Source organism: Eleutherodactylus coqui, chromosome 6 (assembly GCF_035609145.1).
Source record: "Eleutherodactylus coqui strain aEleCoq1 chromosome 6, aEleCoq1.hap1, whole genome shotgun sequence".
Taxonomy (NCBI): domain Eukaryota; kingdom Metazoa; phylum Chordata; class Amphibia; order Anura; family Eleutherodactylidae; genus Eleutherodactylus; species Eleutherodactylus coqui.
In genome coordinates this window covers 46,977,882-47,000,266 of record NC_089842.1, presented here as the reverse complement: position 1 = coordinate 47,000,266, position 22,385 = coordinate 46,977,882, and the positions used below count along the sequence as shown (strand labels likewise).

Here is a 22,385-nt window from a genome sequence, read left to right as displayed (position 1 = left end):
ACTTCAGAGAAAATTACATTCTTGTTAGAATCAGAGTAATTACCAAAACTACTTGTTCTCGTAATTGGTACTGGAACAAAATACGTTGATGGCATAGGAGTCTGAGATGACAAAACAAAGCAAACTATCTCTAATCAATATTTTAATATCGGTCATAAAATGTTCCATAGCAACTTTTGCTATACACATTTTTTCTGAAGACTTGGTATATCCTGGAGATCATTTTTTTTAATTCATGAGGCATATTTTAGTATAACCAGCCAAGTCCTTATCCCCATAACAAAGGCCGAAGAGCAGGAAAAGGATCAGTAAATATACTTTAAGACATAATTCGTATGATGCACCCAATCTGGCTACTTACGATTGTCAGATGCTGGAGTGCTCATATCTTTATAGCACTTCAGGCAAACTGCATTACGTCCAAAATGAAACTCAGACAAGGCGGCTTGTTCCCATCTACCTCCTGTCTTTTATAATGACCGCCAGTATTCCATCATTAGAACAGCATCGTACCCCCCTCCCCTGCCGCCATCACATCCCTTTGTGATATTTGGCAATGGAAAGCCACACCTACTCTGATCACATGGGCTAGTAAGCCACATCCTATGACAGCAACACCTAATGCTGCATCGGGGGGCTGCGCCCTTCCCTACAACGGGGTTGATGTACATATAAATGGTCAAGAGCAGTCTTAGGAAAGGAATCTGATGTCGGCTATGGTCCCTCCCGTAAAACCGGCCTCAGCTGTAGTAAGGAGGATTTTAAACCTGAGACAAAACTGCCTGCTGCGTCCTGGCATACAGCAGTTCTGAATGGAGGCAGCTGGGGCAGTTTCTCCCTATCAAAACTAAAAAGTAATCTTCATGGCCAGAAACTACAAGCGCTCCCAGCATCTCTCCGGATACCTGCCTACTGATGGGACAGAAAAACCACTAAGGCGGGTTGGATTGGGGTACTTTATGCTTCTGTTTTTCCTGTCCTAGGCAATATCAGGTGGTACGGTCATGAAGACGACTGGAGAAACCGGAATTAAAGGGAATCGGTCATCTTCAACATGCTTTCCAAACTGTAGGCCTTATGTGATAATCATAATGACCTGTGAAATAACGCTAAAGGGGTTTTCTGGGCAAATACTATTGATGATCTATCTTCGGGATAGGTCATCAACAGTTGATTGGCTGAGGTCCGCCACTCAGGACCCAAGCTGATCAGTTGATTGTGCTCCCGCTGTCAGTGGCCTGTGCTGGTAATTTCAGGTGCACCTCTCATTGATTTTAATGAGAGCTCTGTCTGCAATTATCAGCGCCAGCCAACACAGAGGGGTTGGAACCATCTGCTTCTGCTTTGTGCTCAGCGTGTTGTGGCACCGACAGGGGGCGCTCTATTAGCTGAACAGCCGGGGCCCTGAGCGGCAGACCGTAGGCAATCAACTATTAATGTCCTATCCTGTGGAAAATCCCTTTAACATTTATACCACCTGGTGAACACTGTAAAAATAAATCCTAAAAAACAATGGTGAAATTGCTTTTTTCTACGGCTCTCCAGTAAAAAAAAAAAAAAGGTTATCCAATACATTATATATGTAAAACTGAAAAGTTATGACCACTGGAACATAAAAGGGGAAATGAACTACTGGTTCAAAAGGCTATAATTAGTTGTGTCACTAATGGGTTAAAATAGAATTGAAGCAAATTAATTAAGCGCAAAATAGATTCGCTTGAGACAAATTCACGATCTACACTAAAGAAAAGTGACATTTCCGGGAGGGTTTTTAGCATTTTAATGTGACTGTTAGTGGGTTAAGGTCACTCCAAGGGCACAATGGGCAATCCTGAAAAAAGTGAGAAAGAACCCAAGGCGGGTAGTGGTTGTGGTGGTGGTGGGGGCAGCAAAAGACCTACAGAAGACTCTACAAATCCCAAAACCTACATTCTATCATAAAAACACTGACCAAGAAGTTTAGCGTTTGTGAAGGGACACCATGAAAAAAGCAACTATCAAAAAAACAATAAACAGTGCGGCCTGCTGTAAATTTGCCTGAGACCACCTTTATGTTCCACAATGTTTGTGGGAAAATGATGTATGGACAGAGAAGGAAAAAAGTGGAACTTTTTAGCATAAATGCACAGCCCTAAATTCAGAGGGAAAAGACCACTGCATATAACACCAACGCCTCATCTCAGCCGTGAAGCATGGTGGAGCCAGCAGCATGGCTTGTGGCCGCTCTGCTGTCTCGGGGATGGATACCTTGTAGTCATTGAGAGAACAATTAATTCTGAAGGTGTATCAAGACATTTGACCATGACATCAAACTGAAGAGGTGTTGGGCGTTTTCAGTCATTGTCTGATTACACCACCCAAGTAAGGCCTCCTGTCCAGCGGCGAGTCGTCATTGCATCAACCGCGCCGATAAACCGTCCGCGGGTAACGCAGTGAACGCTTTCCATAGGCTTACTATGGAAAGCGCAGACCGACGTCCACGAGCGTAGAATCATAGTGATTTTCCGCTCGGGGGATTCAAATTGAGGCATGCTGTGATTTGCTGGGATTTTCCTCGATGAGCCTATCTATTCGACCTGTCAGTGCTCCCCCCTCCTCCCTTGCGGCAGAATATTGCTAGTGATATTCCGCCTTGGCTGTGGACAGGCAGCCTAAATCAACCAAAGAATAGTTGAAATAGAAGGGGATTTGGTGTTTTGGAATGGTTAAGGGTCCGCTTACACCAACCGTTTGAAGGTGAACGATGTCAGAGTTCCCTTCTGCAGCCTGTTTCTACAGGCAGATACACTGTTGGCTCGTTCACACGAGAAGTCTTTCACTGTATAAGTGGATGAGAACGACTGAACGGTTGGCATTTAAACCCAACGATAAATGAACGAGCCAACGATTTTTAGTCATGCATAAAATGTACGAAGAACGAAAAGTTAACCATTATAGTTCGATCCTCGGCTGTGTGTACAATGAACCATTATTGGAAACATTTGCAGGGAGGGCGGGTTCAAAATTTCTCTAAAACGGGAATCTGAATGATTATTCAGTATAAAAAGGGCCCTTACGGTCAGACCAGGAAATAGCTAAATCTGTGCCAACAGCATTTACATAGAGACAAGAGGAAGCTAGCCCTACCTGTGCCTACATCATTTACATGGAGACAACAGGAAGACAGCACTACCTGTGCCTACAGAATTTACATCGAGTCAACAGGGAGGTAAGCACTACCTGTGCCTAGAGCATTTACATTGAGTCAACAGGGAGCTAGCACTACCTGTGCCTAGGGCATTTACATGGAGACAACGGGAAGACAGCACTACCTGTGCCTACAGAATTTACATGGAGACAACAAGGCGGCAGTAAAAGGAAGTGGCTCCCTCCATAACAAGTTGGTCAGTACACTCCACTGACCGTATTGAGATGGTGGTTACCTGCTATGATGTGGGCAGTTAATGTAGCGGCCCCCCAGACATTGCACGCTCATACAAAGGAAATAAGCACAATTCCAGTGCAGCTGGAGGGGGAGTGATGATTACAATATAGAGTAAAGTAGGTATTGCTTTGCGGACAGTATATGCTCTTACCTTTCTATGTTGCTCATAATTTCGGATAAAATCACGTAGCTGCTCCTCCCGGCTCTCCAGGGTTGAATATAACTGTTCCATCTGGCTTACCAAGTCTGCCTTTTCTGATTTTAAACGTCTGCGATCGGCCTTCATAGCTGCAGGAGAAGGAAGAAATGTCTGATTACTCTACATTATAAGGAGTCTTACATGCTGGGTGATGTAGATTATATGAAAGACGGTTGCATCTACTCTTTCCTTCACTTGAGGCAAACTTTCAGCTTGCTACCCGACCAATGTCTGGCCCTTGGGGAATATGCTCTGCCAGATAACAGATATAATCCCCGAGAGCTCACGTATGTACTATATGCAGCACATGGCATGCATCCGCTCATTACTACTGCAGCCGAGACGATCATGGTAACGGTCATATCAAATACAAAACCCAGAGTCACAGATGTGCACTACTTGCCAGAATTAGCAAAAAATTACAATCTTTATTAACCCATTAAGGACCAAGCACCGTAAACATACGACGCTTGATCCTGGGCTTTAATCCCAGCCGATAGTAAATCAGAGACAGCAGATGATCAGAAGACGACTGAAGCATTTAACTGCTTCTGCCTTCTCTTTTACGGGCTACATAGAGCCCAGTGATCGCCATGTAGAGAATGCAGGAAGCGGCAGTGCCGTCTCCTGCACAGGACCTGGCGATCACGTGATCGCCGGCGATACCCCGTATGTCAGAGATGCAGACCCCTCTAACAGTGACTATGGTCATACTAGAGGGATGTTTTCCACTGTAACTGGGGCATAGGAGCCCCAGTCAAATGGGTAAAGTGTGGGGGGAAAAAAAGCAATGCAAATGTCCCCCAGGGTCTAATATTATCTGATGAAGCCATTACAGATGATACGCTTTGGGTTCACGGCCCTTTCTGGACACACCGAAGGACCTTATGGATGCATTATAGCAAAATAGGGGTATATGCCAGGAAGAGGTAGTATAACCCCCAACATGGGTATCTCTGACCATTGGTCTATACACGCTCCTATTAGGGGAGCCTGAATAGTTGTGAGTGCCCCCCCTTCAGCTTGAGTAGCACTTTGCTATAAAGGCTTGTCATATTCTACTATTTAATACATTTCAGACTATGTTGGATTATTTATTGCTAAGCACACTGGATATTTGGAGCATACATGATAATAAGGATTACTTTTGCCAGTGGTGCGCATCTCTGGCTCCTTGGTTTTAGTGTTGGGTGTTATATTGCATGCAGCCGGGTTTATTCTGAATGGTTATCTAATGGTCTAACCTTATATTTTTGTGTTCACAGAGTTATTTATATGGTGGTAACAGTAATATATTATAACACACCAGTGTATGTGTATATACACTTGATGAAAAACCTTCAACATATCCGTCCTCTGATATCCAGTCCTAACACGCAGATACATTCCAGGACTTTTTCATGAAATGCAGAACTGGAATGTGTAAATCTGGTCTATAAAAATGCTGCTGAGGAAGGAATGACATGAGCATGAACCAGACGGTGACTATAAAACCCGCATTGTCCAGAGACTTGATAATATTGATATCTGCAGCCATGTGACACCAGATCATCAGATATGGTGATGGGCCGTTTCACAGCGTATAAAGCTGGACGAGGGCCGAACAAGATGTTACACAAGGGACGAGGGATCAAATGTTACATCAATCAGCTAACCGATTATCAGGCTCAAACTTTCCTGAAACACTCATTGGCCCAACAGCAGGCCATGTAAAGGGACTAACGATCAGCCAATGAACAAGTGAACACTCATTGGTAAGCCAATTATAAAAATGCTCGCTGATCAGCGGTGCACCTTCCGGTATGAACAGCCGGCCTATGAAGTTGAACAATCGTAGTCAAAATTGTTCACCCCCCCATAAGTCGATTCTTAGCCCATGGAAAAGAAAATTGAGAGAGCTGATCGACATGCTCGCCAATTGGCTATTGTTACATTGGGCCAAGAACTAGTCTCATGCAAACAAACCATTAAAAGGGTGGTACCAGAATCATAAGTTATACTCCATCCAAAGAATAGGTGATAACTTGCCAATTGGTGGGAGGGATCTTACTGCTGAGATGCCCAGCAATTCCAAGAATGGGGGTTCTGTGTCCTCCTCACTACCTTTCCCACAGTCTAGTCACGCAAGCGCACCAATGTTCTATTTTCAATGGGACTGCATAGATAGCCGAGCAATAAGTGCTTGGATATTTCCATCAACCCCATTGAAAATAATGTCACAGAAGAGGAAGAAGAGACACTGAACTGACAAGTAAAGGAGGTCCAGGGACCCCTATTCCTGGACCGATCACCAAGTTATTCCCTATCCTGTAGCTAGGGGATAATTTGTGAACCTTGTACAGCCCATTTAAGATCCTTTTACACATGTCAATTATTGGGGCTGAATGCGTCTCCAAATGATCATCAGTCTAACGATCAGCCATTGAGCAAGCAAATCCTCATTCATCGGCTATATGCTCCGTTTCATCAAGCATAAAAATGCTCGCTTATACATCTTATGTGAGCAGGGAAATGTACAACCAGCCAAGGGGTATTGGTAATCACTATAGCAATCGTTAGGCCCCATAAGCCAATTCTCACCTGTTTAGAAGTGTCGATTAGCACCCATTACATTGGGCTGAGAGTCTGGCCCATGCAAAATGACCATAACTGGCCAACAAATAACTTCCAACTGGTGGCCAAGAGGGTGAGCAAGAGCAATTACTGCGGTCGTAATTACATTATTAATATATAGTATAGAGTATTGAAAACTTGCAATTGACATCTCGATAGATAACTTGTATTATCAGTATATAGTAATGCATTCCAGCTACTGCAGGAGCGTACCGCGCATACGTCAGCCGCTGCAGAACCGCACCGCGTACGTGTCAGCGGCTAAATGCTTTATGAAAAGGATGACCTTTTATAATAGTGCCCAACAATTGCTGTCTTCAAGATATTCCCCCTCAACCGAGCTGTGCAGTAGCCACTATATAAATGTACTCCGCCTGCGGCCTTGTGCTTTCAAATGTCTATAGGCATTCTAGAATGAATTTATTAACTGACTTGCGCCAGAATTCTAGTGTCTAAAAGTTGCAATCTTTGGGCAAGAATATTGAGTTTTTGAAGATTTATATATTGTTCTGTACATCAATTTCCCCCCAAATGGGCGTGGCTTAGTGGAAAGGCAGTGGCCTCCGGCGCCTTGGCAGCTTTCCTAGAATTTACGCTAGAAACTGGCACAAACTATAGTACAAATCCGCAGATTTGTCTGTCTAGTGCACAGGACAGCCGGAGACGCGCCTAATTTATTAAGAGGCATGTTCTTTTAATGAGGTGCATTTCCTTCCAGCATATTGTAGAGTAAGGCAGGTGTAGGAACCGTCTGCCTTCATTGAGTCTAAGTTATTTCTTATCATTTAAAGTAGGAGAAACAGGATTTCATCCCAAGTATAAAAGGTAGACAGTCTGCCTATGCTAACCACCACTGACAGACAGCCTGTTGTTGGCGCTTGTTCCCTCTGGGTAAAACTAGGGCAGATTATCTGCTCTATAGGGAAGACCGATCGTTAACACAACCGTTCGTCCCCATACAGCGGTCAGTGATCGGCTGCATATCTCCCTGTTCACACGGGAAGATGTAGAACCGACCAGCGAGCATTTTTATGCTCACCTATAAGACATAATCAGTCAATAAATAAGTGTTTGCTTTTAAGGTGCATTTAGACACAAAGATGATTGCCCAAAAGATGTCTTTTGAGCGATCATTTTGCATAATCTACTAATTGGTACTAATGCCTATTAGTACCAATTAGTAGCCTGTGAGCCTCTGGGAACTGAATTTATTCAGAGGACCGCCCGCTGTTCTCTGAATAAATTCTTTGTTCTGCCAGCAGGGTTGACAGCTGAGAACAGCTGAGATAATGCAATCAGCTGTTATCAGCTCTTCCCGGGCAGAGCACAGCATGCGGTTCTGCTGAATGACAGATTTCAAGCCAAACTGAAATCCATACTTCGGCAGAAAACTGAAAGATGGGCACATTTACACGCAACAATTATTGCACAAAAGATGGCTTTTGAGCAATAATCGTTGTCTAAATGGGCCTTTACACGACGAACAAATGAGTATTCGTTCATAGGAACGTTCAGGCTGGATAATTGGCCCATGCAAATGGACATTAAGTTTGCATGACCTACGTTTGGTCCTTAATCTGTAGGCTCTAGAAATCTCGCTGCTCAGTGCAAAACTAACTTTATAGAAGAACCCACAACAATCCCCAGAGCTTGTTCTTATCTGCATTGATACTTCATGAATATGCAACCACTAGGTGGAGCAAAACATTAATACAATACATGGCTCTAAAAACATTTTGGGGATTCAATTACAAACTACAAAAGACAGTTCCGCAGTCCACACATCACTGAAAAGAGGAAGGCTCAGGGTTTATGACATACCTGCAAGTTCCATATTCTGCCACACCACAAATTTTCTGTGCCAGTCATAAATTTGTTTGCGATGAGGCGGCTGTTTCTGGAATACATGCCGGAATTCACGCTGCACTTGAACAATGTATTCACAGGCCGAATGCGCGAAGCCGGGTCGGATTCCGACTGCGAGATCTCACAGCGGAATCAGACCCTGTGCCCCGGCAGTGAACCCCGCGTACCTGTCATGCTGTCTTCCCTCTGCTTACGTGCTGGCTAGCATGCCGCTGCACATGCGCAGTGCAGAGAATGACGCACCATCGCGATGACAAGGATCTGAAGCAACTCGACGCAGGATGGATGGCTTCCATCGTCCGTGCGAGGCTCGCACTAGAGTAGGACATGCTGTGATTTTCCCCACCGCAAGCGGAAAATAACAGTTGCTTTCCGCTCATGGACATGGAAAAGCGTTTTGCAAAACAGGTCTATGGGCTGTATTTGCTGCGGGATCCGGAGGCGAAAGAACAAAAGACGATTTCTCCTGTGGGGTCGCCATTTACCTATAAACTGTAATCAAGAAACAGCGCTGCGATGTGGCAGAATATGGAACTTACTGGTAGGTCATAAAAACTTTGAACCTTCCTCTTTTCAGTGATGTGAGGATTGTGGACCTGTCTTTTGTAGCTTGTAATTAAATGCGTAAATCTGCTTTTTTTATGAATAAACCTTGTATAAAATGATATCTTGTATACTTTTTATCAAGCAAATGGTAACTTAAACTTTGTATTAAAAGTCTGAAATAGAAATGCCGAGGCCAGGCAGGTGGTGATACTGCAGGAAATGTACAGTCATTGTTAATGAACTGGCCACAAGACACGGACTAAACACTCCAATCGCTTCTACAAGACATTATACAGGTTGGACCAATGAGCACTGAACGATGGGGAACTTATGGACTATGCGGGGAGGTGTAATACAGTCTGGCATCACATAACTGACTACTCAGAATATTGCTGCACTAAGTCCTTGTGCCTTCCCAGCTTGCAGCTGTACACTCGCTACGCAGCAAGCCAAATAGGCAGAGCTGGAATTAGCAATCCCCAGAGGTCGGCACCCGGGAGCATCCCCCATGAGATGTGCCGAGTGAAGTGAAGACATTATAAAACCCGTATATATGCTCTGTACGCTTGCACAATCCTCTCCAGACCTTCCATCCGATGCAATGCTGGAAACCCGCATTCCTTTCATCAATTCTGCTCAATGATATAAAAGAGTCGCTCGCTCTTGCCCTTAATGGAGCTCCTCGCTGTACTGACACTTAGATTTTACAGTTCGATCTTCAGGGACAGATATAAAATGCACACGGTTACGGCGTAGGGAAGTGACAGCTTCGCTCCACTGTCTATTCCTTTGCAGAACTCTGTGCTTTAAGTTTAAGAATGAAGGCTCAGAATTAACAATTAGATGTTTAGCTCACATGATACCTTAAAGGGGCAGTGCAGGATTAGAAGAAAAGTTTTTGTTTCCTTTTAAAAAAACAGTGCCACTAATGTCCACAGGCTGTATCCGGTATTACAACTCCTGGGAATGAAGTGAGCTGTAATAGCAAGACACCCGAAACTGCATCTCCCCCAACTAATTGCAAATCTGTGAGAGGGTCACTTTAAAAAATTCCAAAAGAACGAAACAATTACTGTCAGCCATCCAAATGCACAAAAGGCTCATTACCCATCTTTACACAGAGCTTGCAGAGACTCACGATGCCTTACTGCACCCCTCTTGCAATGCACTTGTCTTCCCCCTCTATTCATGAACCAGGAAGCTCAGGATGAACAGGGCTACTTGTCCATCACAGAACCAGAAGTCCTAGCTAGCTGAGCCAACATCTCTTATTTGCAGCTTTCATATCAGAAGGATTACCCCTTAGCCAAGAACAAGATGGTTACACCTCTATTTCCCTATAGCACACAGTATGTTTTATCCTCAGTTGCCCCTATAAATACACCAAGGATAATACATAATGAAGCCCGCGACATGATATAACAGTTCTGGGTGCGGCGACTGAACATGGACAAGAGGAGGCAACAGCGAGGGGAATTTGGATCCTGACCGTGAAGCCCATATTGATGCGAGTGATCGGATCCACAGCGTGCTGCACATTAGTAAATGGAAAATCTGTGCAGATGAATGGCGGTGTGAGGTTATTGTTCCGTGTCTACCGGAGCCTCCGGGGAGCTCCCCGCACATCCTGTGCACCTGTGCAGGCGGCGCTACAATAGCTTATAGAAGGATGGAAATGGCTGCTAGTGAGAGCCAGGATTTGTAGTAGTGTCTAGGTTTTATCAAGGCTCATGGGAAATGTAGTTTACACAGTCAAATGTAACTATTTGCTGTAGACCAGAGTTTGCCAACTCCAGGCCTGACGTACAACATCCTATCCAAAGTAATTGGACACCTAAGCAAGAATCAGAAGTACTAGTTATTTCCATATGTTACTAATTAGTGGGGCTTCTTTGGCCCTAATGACATCGGATACTCTCTGTGGTATACGTTCTGCTAACATCTGATACACTTCAGCTGGAATGTCCTTCCATTCAACCTTCAAATATCTGGCAAAGATGCATTGCCCCATCTACTGCTGAGCAAGAAGTGTCGTCAATGGACAGTTGAGCAATGAAAGAACGTTCTATGGAGTGATGAATTGTGTTACTCCAGCTTTAAAATCAGATGGATGTACCTGGGTGTGGAGGAGCCTGGGGAAGCCTTTTGCCCGAGTGTGTTGTGCCAACAGTTAAGTATGGCAGAGGTTCTGTTATGGTCTGGGGATGTGTTACGTGGCATGGTCTCGGTCCGTTGGTTGTAGTGGTAAGAGAATCATGAAAACGGAGGTGTACCGGGACATTCTAGACAATAATGTGGCAATACTCTAGGAATGGTCAGCCATACTGCCAACAAGACCACGTGCCTTGTCACAGATCCAATATTGGTTTGAGGATATGGATGTTCCATGATTGGACTGGCTGTACAGAGTCCCAAACTGAACCCTACTGAACATCTTTGGGACAAACTGGAACTTCGGGTCAGGAAATAAGAATAGTGTCTATCTTCTTTCATGGAACTTGCCAGACATTTACAGGATGAATGGAGAGGAAATACCAGCTGACATGTTTCAGATCTTGGTAGGAAGTATGCAATGGAGCGTATCTAATATCAGGGGCAAAAGAACCTCGTATTAACATACGTAAATAAATACTATTCATTCTTCCACATGCCCATATCTTGAACTGATCATTTTAAAAAGGTATGTGTAAATTGAGGGTAGGGCCGTACAATGTGGTAACTGCATGCAGCCAAAAGCCAACCCACCCGCGGCAGCCAATGGCCGCACGATCTTAACACATCGGGGCACTGCAACCTTTTTTTTTTTTATTGCCGATTAGGCACCAAAACAGAATATGAAACAACTTTGCTGATAGTCTTGTTAGAAAATATCCCACTGCTTTCTGTCAACAGGTTCTGTGTGGAGTTATGCATCTCCATAGTTACAGACTACAAATAAACCCTACGTAGTCTAATCCTGCTGTCAAATTTTTTCATCCACTTGTTATTTATTTCTTGCCAATACATTAGCAAGAATTGGGAGAAAGAAGGAAACAGGACTGCAGTATCAGACTACCTAGGTTTTGGTTGTAGTCTGTTACCATGGAGACCCATAGACCTACATAGGAGCTGAAGACATGAAATGGTAGGAGATTTAGCAAAATTGCTTCCTATTTTATTCTAGATACACTGGATCACTAAAAAAGTGGTTGTAAATGTGTCTATAGCCTATAAAGATTATGAGCAAGTTTACATGAAGCCAATGAGTCAAGTCTAGATAATATACTGCAATCCTCAGGTCTAGACAAGGGATTCCATAAACCGGCCACACACGACCTGATTATACGGCCTGATATTTTCTGTTTATGGCACACACAATGGAGTGAGATGGCTGTACGGGTCACCTTGCATTCTGTAAGTGGATACAGCACATAAGTCACTGTGATCACCTCATAAATGACGGAGACAGGTGCTTCCCACAAAGGACAATGCAGCCATGTGGCGGCACAATGCCCTGATAATTAGGATTTCATTCCACCTCGTTAATGCCCATTTATACAAATGACTGGGAACCCTATGTAAACTAAATTCTTGCGAGAGCACATAGCGTCCGTGTGCGCCGGCTTATCCCGACACCGCGAGAGGGTGGAGGAGGTCGGATGGAATGTGGACAAAGCACAATGTGGAAACCCGGCGCTGGAAGAGAGGGGATCTGATGAAAGCTTCCCTCAAATAAAATGTTACTTCAAATAATCGTCGCTAATCCCCAAATACTGCGGCCCTTATCTAAACAGGAAGCTCGTTTATCTGGCTTACGTAATCCCTCATCATTAGGTAATGGGCTCGTAACCTTCAGAGCGCGGCTGGAAGGGAAAAACCTGCTGTAGAATGACTGCAGTTCTAGTGGAAAGGGGGAGATTCTGCAAAAAGCAGAGCAAAGTGCTAAACTGGGACTCAGACTGCTTTCACACCGGCGTTAGGGTCAGTTCAGGGTTTCCGTCTCCCTGCTCCGTTATGGCGGAGAGAAGCTGAAACAACTGAAAAAAACTGATCCTTTTCGCCCACTGATTTCAATAGTTTCAAAAAAAAGCGGAAAGCAAACAGAAAAGTTTTTTTTTTTTTTTTTTTGGACGGAGGAATTTCCCCTTCTCTCCTCCAAAAGAACTAAACTGTCCCTAACACAGCTGTGAAAACAGCTTCAGTGTTGTCGCTTTGCCTCGGTGCGTCCCCACCCATTATATGCCACCTAGTCTGCCAGGGTGCCTTCACACATGGGATGGAATAAGCACTGAAAAATCTGCACCAAAATCTGTATAAATCCAACGTGCGGATTTGGAGGTCGAATTAAAAATGGCAGAATTCTGCATTTGAAATCGCATATTTTAGTGCGGATTTTGACAGCGTAATATTCCATCCACACCCACCGGATTCCAACGCAGATTTCCACATGGATTCTGCCTCTGGCAGAAATCCACAGCCGAGCTCCAGATTTCGTGTCGCAGCTATGAGGCGTGGGGCCCCAGAGCTGCATGCTGAAACACAGAATCCACATCAAGTAGCGATACGTCACTTCTTTTATTTGCGCTTGTGACTTTGAATTTTGCGTGTAGAAAATATCTGTGTCATATAGATCAAGGAGGGGGTTCTGATGGAAAGTTACGAGATGCGAATTTAATGCAGAATCTACGTAGATTCCACATCAAAAATCCACCGTGTGATTATACCATAAGGCCGGATGTCAACGGGCAAAATCTGCACATGGAATTCCGACGTGGAATATCGCGTTTCTGATGTGTCACTTGATTCGGAAATGCCCGTTTCCGCATTGGAATTCCACATGAGGATTTTACCTATTGGCAGTTCATGTAGAAAATTCTGCAGTGAATTCCGCCATCTTGTCAAGAGGGGTGTCGTCTCTCCTTAAGGAGAGCATCCAAAAACTGTGTGGACACCCCTAGGGGGTGAGTGGTTCGGGGAATGGCATGGTCTCTCCCCAAGGAGAGCACCTAGAAGGGGTGTGAGAAGACACCTGAGAAGTGAGTGAGAAGACTTATGAGGCCATGCACGCTTCTCTGGGTAATTTATGCAAATAAGGGAGATGGAACAATACTTCTGCAGCGCCACCTATTGGATGGGAACAATACTTCTGCAGCGCCACCTATTGGATGGCAGCATTCCTTCAAATCAATGTACGACTTTTTAACATGTTTGTAAAACAATGATTGGGAATAGGAAACAATATGTTACACGTGGATTTTGGCGCAGATTTCCCACAAGCTAGCATACCCCATCCCCCGTGAAGGCACCCTTATGGGATTAAAAGCCTTTTTGGACCCCCCAGGCTTGACTGTTACCTCCATACTATCTGCAATACTGCTGGAACCGTTCATTTCGCCACAATTCACGTGATTCTATAAAGGTTTTATTCTTTACACAGAATCTCAGAATCACATTGCAGCCAAACCGTCAATGGTCGCAAGACAAACAGGAGATGAAAGCCTTCCAAAAGTTATTTTGTAGCAGCTGTAAAAAGTCTTGGCAAAACAAACCGGAACAGTGATGAGGGGCCGGAAACAAAGGGATAATGTTCCAAAATTTATATTCCTACCACAAGTACAGCAAAAAGGCGCTAGAAAAGAGGACGTGTCACCAGCAGGTGGCGATCTACACAAATCAAACCTGGCACACAGAATCCAGGCACCGATCTGATTTATCACACGCAGGAAAAAACATTTGAAAACTACATTTACAATTTTTTTTATCTGGATAAGAACTCCTAATAAGCCAGAATGTTACCAAAATGTTACTTTTTGATACAAAAAGATGAATTTTAATAGGGAGCAGGGACTCCGATGTGACATCCAATCGATTGCCAAATTGAAAAGTCAGACCATGATCACAGTCCGTTCCCATGCATGGGGCCAAATGGTTGTGATCTGATTAGTTGCTAGCCCAGACTGCAGTTGGTAATGACTGGTATACGCTGCCAGCAGCTCCCGCAGCGCCGACAGAGACAGAACCGCTCGCGGGGTAATTATGACAAGTACATCAATAAGATATTTAAATCAACAAAACAGAAGTGGTGCCATGCTGGGTGCCCGCACTTACTCATAACCTAGGATCACTATTTACCTTGGACCGGATTGTGGCAGGGTGCCAGGGTATGGGAAATAGCTGAGGTTAGACGTGACTGCATCAACGCTCGGGAACCCTCGTGTCGTACGCGTGTGGCCTCGTCAAGCGAAAGTGTAGTGGCGCTACTGCGTGGACGCAAATACATAACAGGCAGAGGGGGTGGTTTTATGGGAGCAAATCTGAGTAGCGGAGACAGTCCAACCCATCCAGCGGAAAGGTCAGCATCCGTTACCATGTGGCGCAGGACGTTTTAAAACATTATTTCTCCAGGTATACTTTCTGCACAGTTGTGTTTCAGTATTGTCACTGCAGGCGGTTTTAGATACTTGGAAGTGCTGACATGTTCCCTTTAATATAGAAGCTACACTTTTTTTTAAACTTTATTTCCCCATTGACTTCCAGTGGGGAAAAACCATGATATAAAAAAATAGCTAAATCTAGCACAAGCTGCGAAAAGACAATAAAACTGCAAAGTATTGTAAAATACATAATACGTGAGAAATAATGCAATGATAGTCCCCTGTGGGAACCGGAGCCTATTGGTCGGAGTGGCGGAGGTGTTGGCGAACTATTGCCGTGGCACAAAAATTTTGTTTGTGCCCAAGCTACCGGTGTCATATAATCTGGGACAAAGGGGTTATCTCAAACAAAAACCACTGTCTATACGCTCCGTTAGGCCATACGGATGTCAGCGAGGGGCACTTGTTCTGGCGGAGTTGAGGAGTCCATGTATCACTGAAAATTCTGCACTATTTTCTTTACTAGGCCCCATTTACACTTGTGTCTTGGGCTCTGGCTGATTTCTGTTCAGTTCCATCCTTGGAGCCAAACAATGACACTACAAGATCCTGCACATACCAGAGTCAAACAGCGCCATATGGACCCCATTGACTATCACTTGGTCCTTCCGGCTTCCAACCGGTATTTTCTCGGATGTAATAGAGTAGCATGCTGCACTATTTTGACTGTGATTGTCTGAACAGAACTTTAGATGCAGGTGTGAACGGGCCCTTGAAAGTTTGTGTTTCAATGTCTCACTGTTTGCAAAATTTCCGATTGCTGTCAGTGAATGAATTCCTCTTAGAGAGGATGACTTCTTCCAACTCACATAAGAGTACAAAATGGTTTTTTTTCACTGACAGAAAGCAGAGCTCTTGAAAAAGGCGAGGGCTTAAAAAGTGAGTTAGGAATTAGTATCAAGTTTCATTATACAAGGGTTTTTTTTTAAATAGGAGTACAGACAAAACATATAGCATATAAAAATAGGGGACGATTTCTGCAGCTTTACGCCGGCCCTACTATTAGACTGAGTTCATACGAGGCCGGTCAGCCGCGGAGTGTCCGCAGCAGGTCAGCCGCGGAGTGTCCGCAGCAGGTCAGCCGCGGAGTGTCCGCAGCAGGTCAGCCGCGGAGTGTCCGCAGCAGGTCAGCCGCGGAGTGTCCGCAGCAGGTCAGCCGCGGAAGGCCTGCTTGCATGGAAAGCCCACAGCAATCCGCCTCATCTGAACCCCCCTTTAGAAGTCGTATGTATAAGCAAAGCCTTGTGAACTGCATGTTGCACTATAGCAAATGGATCACCAGTAGCTCCGCTCTATATGCAATATGTAATACGGAAACCTTACCCTGAAGTGCCTCCTTTGCTCGCGCCAACTCCTGCTCTTTCTGTGCCAGCTGCACCTTGAGCTCCGTTACAGAGAGTACCTCCGCCGACCGGCTGTCATGTGACTCCTCCAGGTCCTTTGCTAACATTTCCTTCATCTGTCGGAGCAAGTGAACCTCATCTTGCAGCTGCGACACCTCTTCCCTTAGCAGCACTGCAAATGAAAGGAAACAAGATTAAAAGGGGTAGAGGCTGTACGCAATTTCCTTAGAAACACGAGACGAAGACGTAATAGAAAATTAATACATCCTTATCAATAGTTCATCAAAGATGCTCCTCCAGGGGATATACAAGCGAGATAGAAAGATGAAGGAGAGATTGCACTTGGCATACTGTTTCTTTAACACTTGATGTGCTGTCACGAGGAACTGGCAACATCAGTAAAGTATATTTCTGGGCTTTAGGTGCTACTAAATATCAAAGACCACCTCTCCCCAACCTGAAGCGATTGATTACCGGTGGGTTGGGGACAACTGGAAAGCATGGTCTACTTGTAGAGGCGAGTAAATCATAAGGCTCTAAGTAGTTTCTTAGGTTCTTTTGAGTTCTCACACCTCCCCAGTCAGACTATACTAAATCCTTGGCATCAACCCGTTACCCACAACCCTCTGCAGGTGAGGGACGACGTCCTAATCATCATGGGGTTTCCAGTAGAACCTGTTTGGACGGTTTAAGTTACAAGTATGTACACTCAGCATAAACTACCGGTCAATTAATTCTCTGAGTCATACATTTGTACAAGTGATAATCCTGGATGAGTAGAGACACAATGGAATGTCGAGAAAGAAGAGGCGGGAGACAAATTTAGACGTTCCTCCATATTTCATGTTGTCCCTAGAAACACCAATATCTTTTGTGGTTTCAATGTAACTGTCGACAATGCAAGAGAACATAGCAACAAAAAAGGTTATTATGATACTTTTCACCGCGGTGGCTAATCTATCAATATTATCCATTATATTGAATTTTAGTTAAAGGGGGTGGCCAGCTGTCGGCTGATTTTTAAAAGTATAGGGTCAACACTGCAACAAAAGCAGGGGTACTTACCCATCCTCTGCCCTGGTGATCCAGCACTGAAGACCCATGCTCAGGGTGTCCATCTGACTACTGCGGCCAATCAGAGGCCACAGTGGTCAGGTGCGGTTCACCTGGCATAACCACTCAGATGCTGGGAGCCATGATGCCAGAACGCACCTGGTCGCTATGGCCTCCGATTGGCTGCAGTAGTCAGGTGGTATCCATTCCACAAAGACCAGGCTAGAGGACGGGTAAGTACCTCAGCTTTTGTGATTTTAACACATTTCAGCCTATACTTAAAATAAAGTAAATAATCATCCGGCAAGTGGACAACCTCTAACAAAAATTTTAACATTGGAAACGCTCTGTGCATAAAAATAGGTCCTAGCAAGAACTTCTATAAATGGCCCATGAGCAAGCAGCTCAGTGTTTAAGATATCTGCTGTATTGATTAAGAGGACTAGTGTTGCAGTTGAAAATATTGCAAATAAGATGATCACCATGTCCGATAATCTTCTAAGACTCAAGAGAACAAATGGAAAATCCAGAAGACTACCACTATCAACAGCCCCTACCGAATATGCTTCATAGTTGGACACTTTTTCGACCATAAACTTTAGGCCCATTAAGACCTAGACCACCAATGAAAATGTGCAGACCTGCATCTCTCGACCGCTGGACCAAAACCAAGATATAGGAACCCAATGTCAGTCTGATCTTATTATGCACGTTACAATATTTCCTGCAGCTGAAGTCAGTATGGATGACATTACAGCACCAAAAACAGTTCCATCATCAGCATTTCTCAGCTCAAGCCTTTAAGTAACCCAAACAAGTCATAATTTGGAGGATTTTTCAGCAGGAGTCCCATCAAGGGAAGTCCTCAAACTATGACATGTTGAGGGCGCATGAGCACTGGAATTTTTCCACAAAATCAAAGCACTGGAGTAACTATAGAGGATGCAGGGGGTGCGGTTGCACCCGGACCCAGGAGCCTTAGGGGGCCCAGAAGGCCTCTCTTCTCCATATAGGGAACCCAGTACTATGAATAAAGCATTATAGTTGGGGGCCCTGTTACAGGTTTTGCATTGGGGCCCAGAAGCTTCAAGTGACACCTATAACAGCAGCTCTGCATAGTTAGAGCTCACTCATATGGGCATATTTGGCTTTCACATATCTTATACGCGCAAAAGCATTAAACCTCTTTGACTTAACATAGTAACATAGTTTGTAAGGCCGAATGAAGACAATGTCCATCTAGTTCAGCCTGTTTATCCTCCTATGTTGTTGATCCAGAGGAAGGCAAAAAAAACCCAAGAGGCAGAAGCCAATTAGCCAATTTTGGGGGAAATTCCTTCCCGACTCCCTAATGGCAGTCAGACTAATCCCTGGATCAACCCCTAATAGTTCCTACCTGCTTGTATACCCAGATTAACAATTAACCTAAGACTTATATCCTGTAATATCCTTCCGCTCTAGAAAGACATCAAGTCCCCTTCAAACTCCTCTATGGATTTTGCCATCACCACGTCCTCAGGCAGAGAGTTCCACAGTCTGACTGCTTTTACAGTAAAGAACCCCCTTCTATGTTGGCGATGAAACCTGCTTTCTTCTAGACGTAGCGGATGCCCTCTTGTTACCGTTGCAGTCCTGGGTGTAAACAGATCCTGGGAGAGATCCTTGTGTTGTCCCCTCATGTATTTATACAGAGTTATTTGGTCGCCCCTTAGCCGTCTTTTTTCTAGAGTAAATAATCCCAATTTGGATAGCCTCTCTGGGTAATCCAGTCCCTTCATTCCATGTATTAGTTTAGTTGCCCTTCTTCGACCCCCCTCAAGCACTGCAATATCTTTCCTGAGCACTGGGGTACTCAAACATGCGTTTTTCAAGCACGTGAAAATAAAAATAGCAGCACATCCTATTCTGGTTCCTCTATAGGAGTGCTGAAAACACGCAGTGAATATGCATGATGCATGCGTATTCACGCAAGGCGGCGGGAATAATCCTTGGGTCCTTCTTGCGTGTGTGAAACACGCACCCAAAAAAAAAAAATGAATGAATGCAACAAGGACCACCATATACAGTGCAAGCGGTTTCAGTCCCTCAATATGCTGTGTCTTTCACAGACCGAAACTGCTTACGCCCCCGTGAGCGAGTCCTTAGGCTTTATATAGATGAGCAATTTTTTTTTTTGTAGGTCTTGAAAAATCTTTTTTTTGTGCAATTGTTATGCGATTTTTTTTGCACTTCTGTAATTTTTTCCACGCCATTTTCATCAGTTTCGCATCCAATTTTTACACATGAACTCCTCTCTCTGAATCGTCAATTTCTGTACAAAAATAAATAAATTAAAAAAAAAACAAAAAAACAAAAATCAAAAAAAAATTGTATATACTGCGATTTTCTTATCTCGGGCTGTTTATCCAATTAAGAAGAAAAAAAAAAAGTGCAGGTAAATAAAAACTATTTCAGATAATATGCCTTTATTGCCATCCAATTTCAGTGTGATTTCCCCGGTCCGACAGTCGTCCCGAGTAAAAGGGGCTCAATGCTAGTAGTTGTAAGTAACAGTTTTCCCTCTCAACAGAACTACCAGGAGGGGGGCGATCTGGTTGTCACAGCTGTAATGTAGACCCATGAATCCAGGTTTATCAGCGCCACCTGAAACGGTCCCCAGACAATGATACCGCAGCAGAGGATGCATCACTGTGCAAATAAGCAGTATTGCCGAGACTCAAAAGCCAACTTGGCCCCAACCCAGAGGGCCATGTGATGGGGCTATATCGGCGACCACTCTTGTTTTCTGAGAAACAGGATGTCTGAAGTACATATACGATTCTGTATTTTTTTTATTGAGGGGTGTTCCTTTAAATTGTAGCAGATTTTTAGGCATTGTATTCCAGATTGCAGTAAATCCCCTCATTTAGAACTATAAATAAATCTGTTTTCCTAGCTCAGAATAAATGACATATCACCGCATTCGCCAAGCTTTTCCCGTGCGCGGCTCTGACTGGGGGTCAAACCAGATGACTCTCTGTACTTCTGTTGTAGAACACTCTGCAGTAGCCATAGGCAACAGTACAAATATTTTACAGATGAAAGCCACCTGATAAATTATAGGTCTCATGGGCAATTAAGGGTCAAGACCGCCCACTGTTTGTGAACCAGGCATTGAAAACATCCATAGCCATTTTCATGTGAACCCGACATTGAAAAACATCTATAGCCAATTTCATGTGAACCCGACATTGAAAAACATCTATAGCCAATTTCAAAGGGGTTTCAAATTAAGTCTGCCTGGAATATGTACGAGGATACTAATTCAGCAGAATGTATTTTCTTGATTGCATACCTCTGGTGTCTTCTCATTCCTGCAACGTCACGTTCACCGGAAGTGCAACTCAGTTCCCATTCAAGTGAATGGGGTTGAGTTGCTATACCAGACACGGCCACTATAATATGAACAGTGCTGTGCCTGGTATGGATTGAATTGGCTGTGGGGATTCTGAGATTGCCTGCATTGTATATGCACAAGTCAGTGCAAAAGTGAGAAGAACAGAGCGGCCAGACATGATCGATACAATATGATTTGTTTCTGAATCATGTCCACCAAATCTTATAACAGTCACTGGACAGAATTCATTCTTTACTCCTATATATCTACCAAAAACGATGTTTTGTAAGCACACAAAAGTAAAAACACATTTAACCTTCACAGCCTACATATTTTCTAAATTACAGCTCCCAAGATGTAAATTAAAGGCCATCTCCACCCAAATGAAAAAAATTGGATGTGCTTGGAAGTGTAAAATAAAATATTACTCAGATTCTTTTCTTAAAACATCCTCTGCCAAGGAACGGTTTACAGAAAGTGTTAAGGCAAAATCGTCCATTTCAGAGCATTTGCCTTAAAAAACCCCATAGTGAATGATCATTCACATGGGAAGATCTACAGTCAATCAGCAAGCATTTTTATGCTTGCTGCAAATCAAATCAACCAACTAACAAATAAGTGTTAATTAGTTCGTTGGCTCATTTACATGAACTGATAGTCGGGTGGAGGACCAGTCTTGCTGTCTAAAAAGGCCGTAAATGGGGTATTCTGGGCATTTACTATTTATGACATATCCCGCCAACATGGACATCTTTCCTACACTCTGAGGGCATCGCCGCTGAGACCCCCACTGATCCTGAGAACAGAGGTTCCGTTTTTCCCTATTGAACTCTCTGCAGGCTTGCTGCACCCTACGCATTAAAGAGGAGATTGAATGGAGCGGTTGGCCAAACATGTGCTATGCTGCTCAATTCATTTTCAATGGGACTGCTGGAGATAGTCATGAATAGGAGCTTGACTATTTCTGTTATCCACACGTGGCCACCGCTCCATTCAATGTGACGTCACTACAGGTGGTAAAGCATCCATGTAGGGAGGAGAAGCAAATACTTCCCGGTACCCTGTTCTCCAATGATACTCCCACCAGTCAGACTACTAAGGTTAGGTGATCACAGTTAATTCTGGTACAGCCCCTTTAAGTGTTGTCACCCAGGTGATAAGCTAATCATGGCCAAATACTACCCCATTTAAAAAATGGACGACCATGTACGATACTGCCCTGCATAGTACAACAGAGCAAACCTTGCTCTTTGCAGTGGCACGCTGCCGTGGTTGAAAGGTAGAGTCCCAAGTGGCTTATGGACCTCTATGAGGTCCATAGGCCAAAAGTAATAACTGTTGAGAGATGAGGGCTGTACAACGCCCAGCAAATATCATGCTCCAGTCATATTCTATTATTATGCGTCTCTCCATGCTCAATGTCAGTTTAGATCAATTCAAGTGGACCACCACAATATTTAGAGCGGTTGTCTCGCGGCAGCAAGTGGGGGTTCAGCACTTCTGTATGGCCATATTAATGCACTTTGTAATGTACATTGTGCATTAATTATGA

The 22,385-nt window shown here is 44.0% G+C and overlaps 1 protein-coding gene across 4 annotated transcripts in view; it reads right to left on the bottom strand.

The window, feature by feature from the left end:
• The window catches only part of KAZN (kazrin, periplakin interacting protein), a 196,786-nt gene that overhangs the window by 71,819 nt on the left and 102,582 nt on the right, over positions 1-22,385 (bottom strand). For all 4 annotated transcript variants that reach the window (XR_010793134.1, XM_066606724.1, XM_066606725.1 and 1 more), the window contains 2 exons: positions 16,385-16,576; positions 3,576-3,712 (listed from right to left, as the gene is read on the bottom strand). Coding sequence is in view for 3 of the 4 variants with exons in the window: in XM_066606724.1 (XP_066462821.1) it covers positions 3,576-3,712; positions 16,385-16,576 (329 nt within the window). In the remaining variant the exon portion in view is untranslated. The remainder of the gene's footprint in view (positions 1-3,575; positions 3,713-16,384; positions 16,577-22,385) is intronic.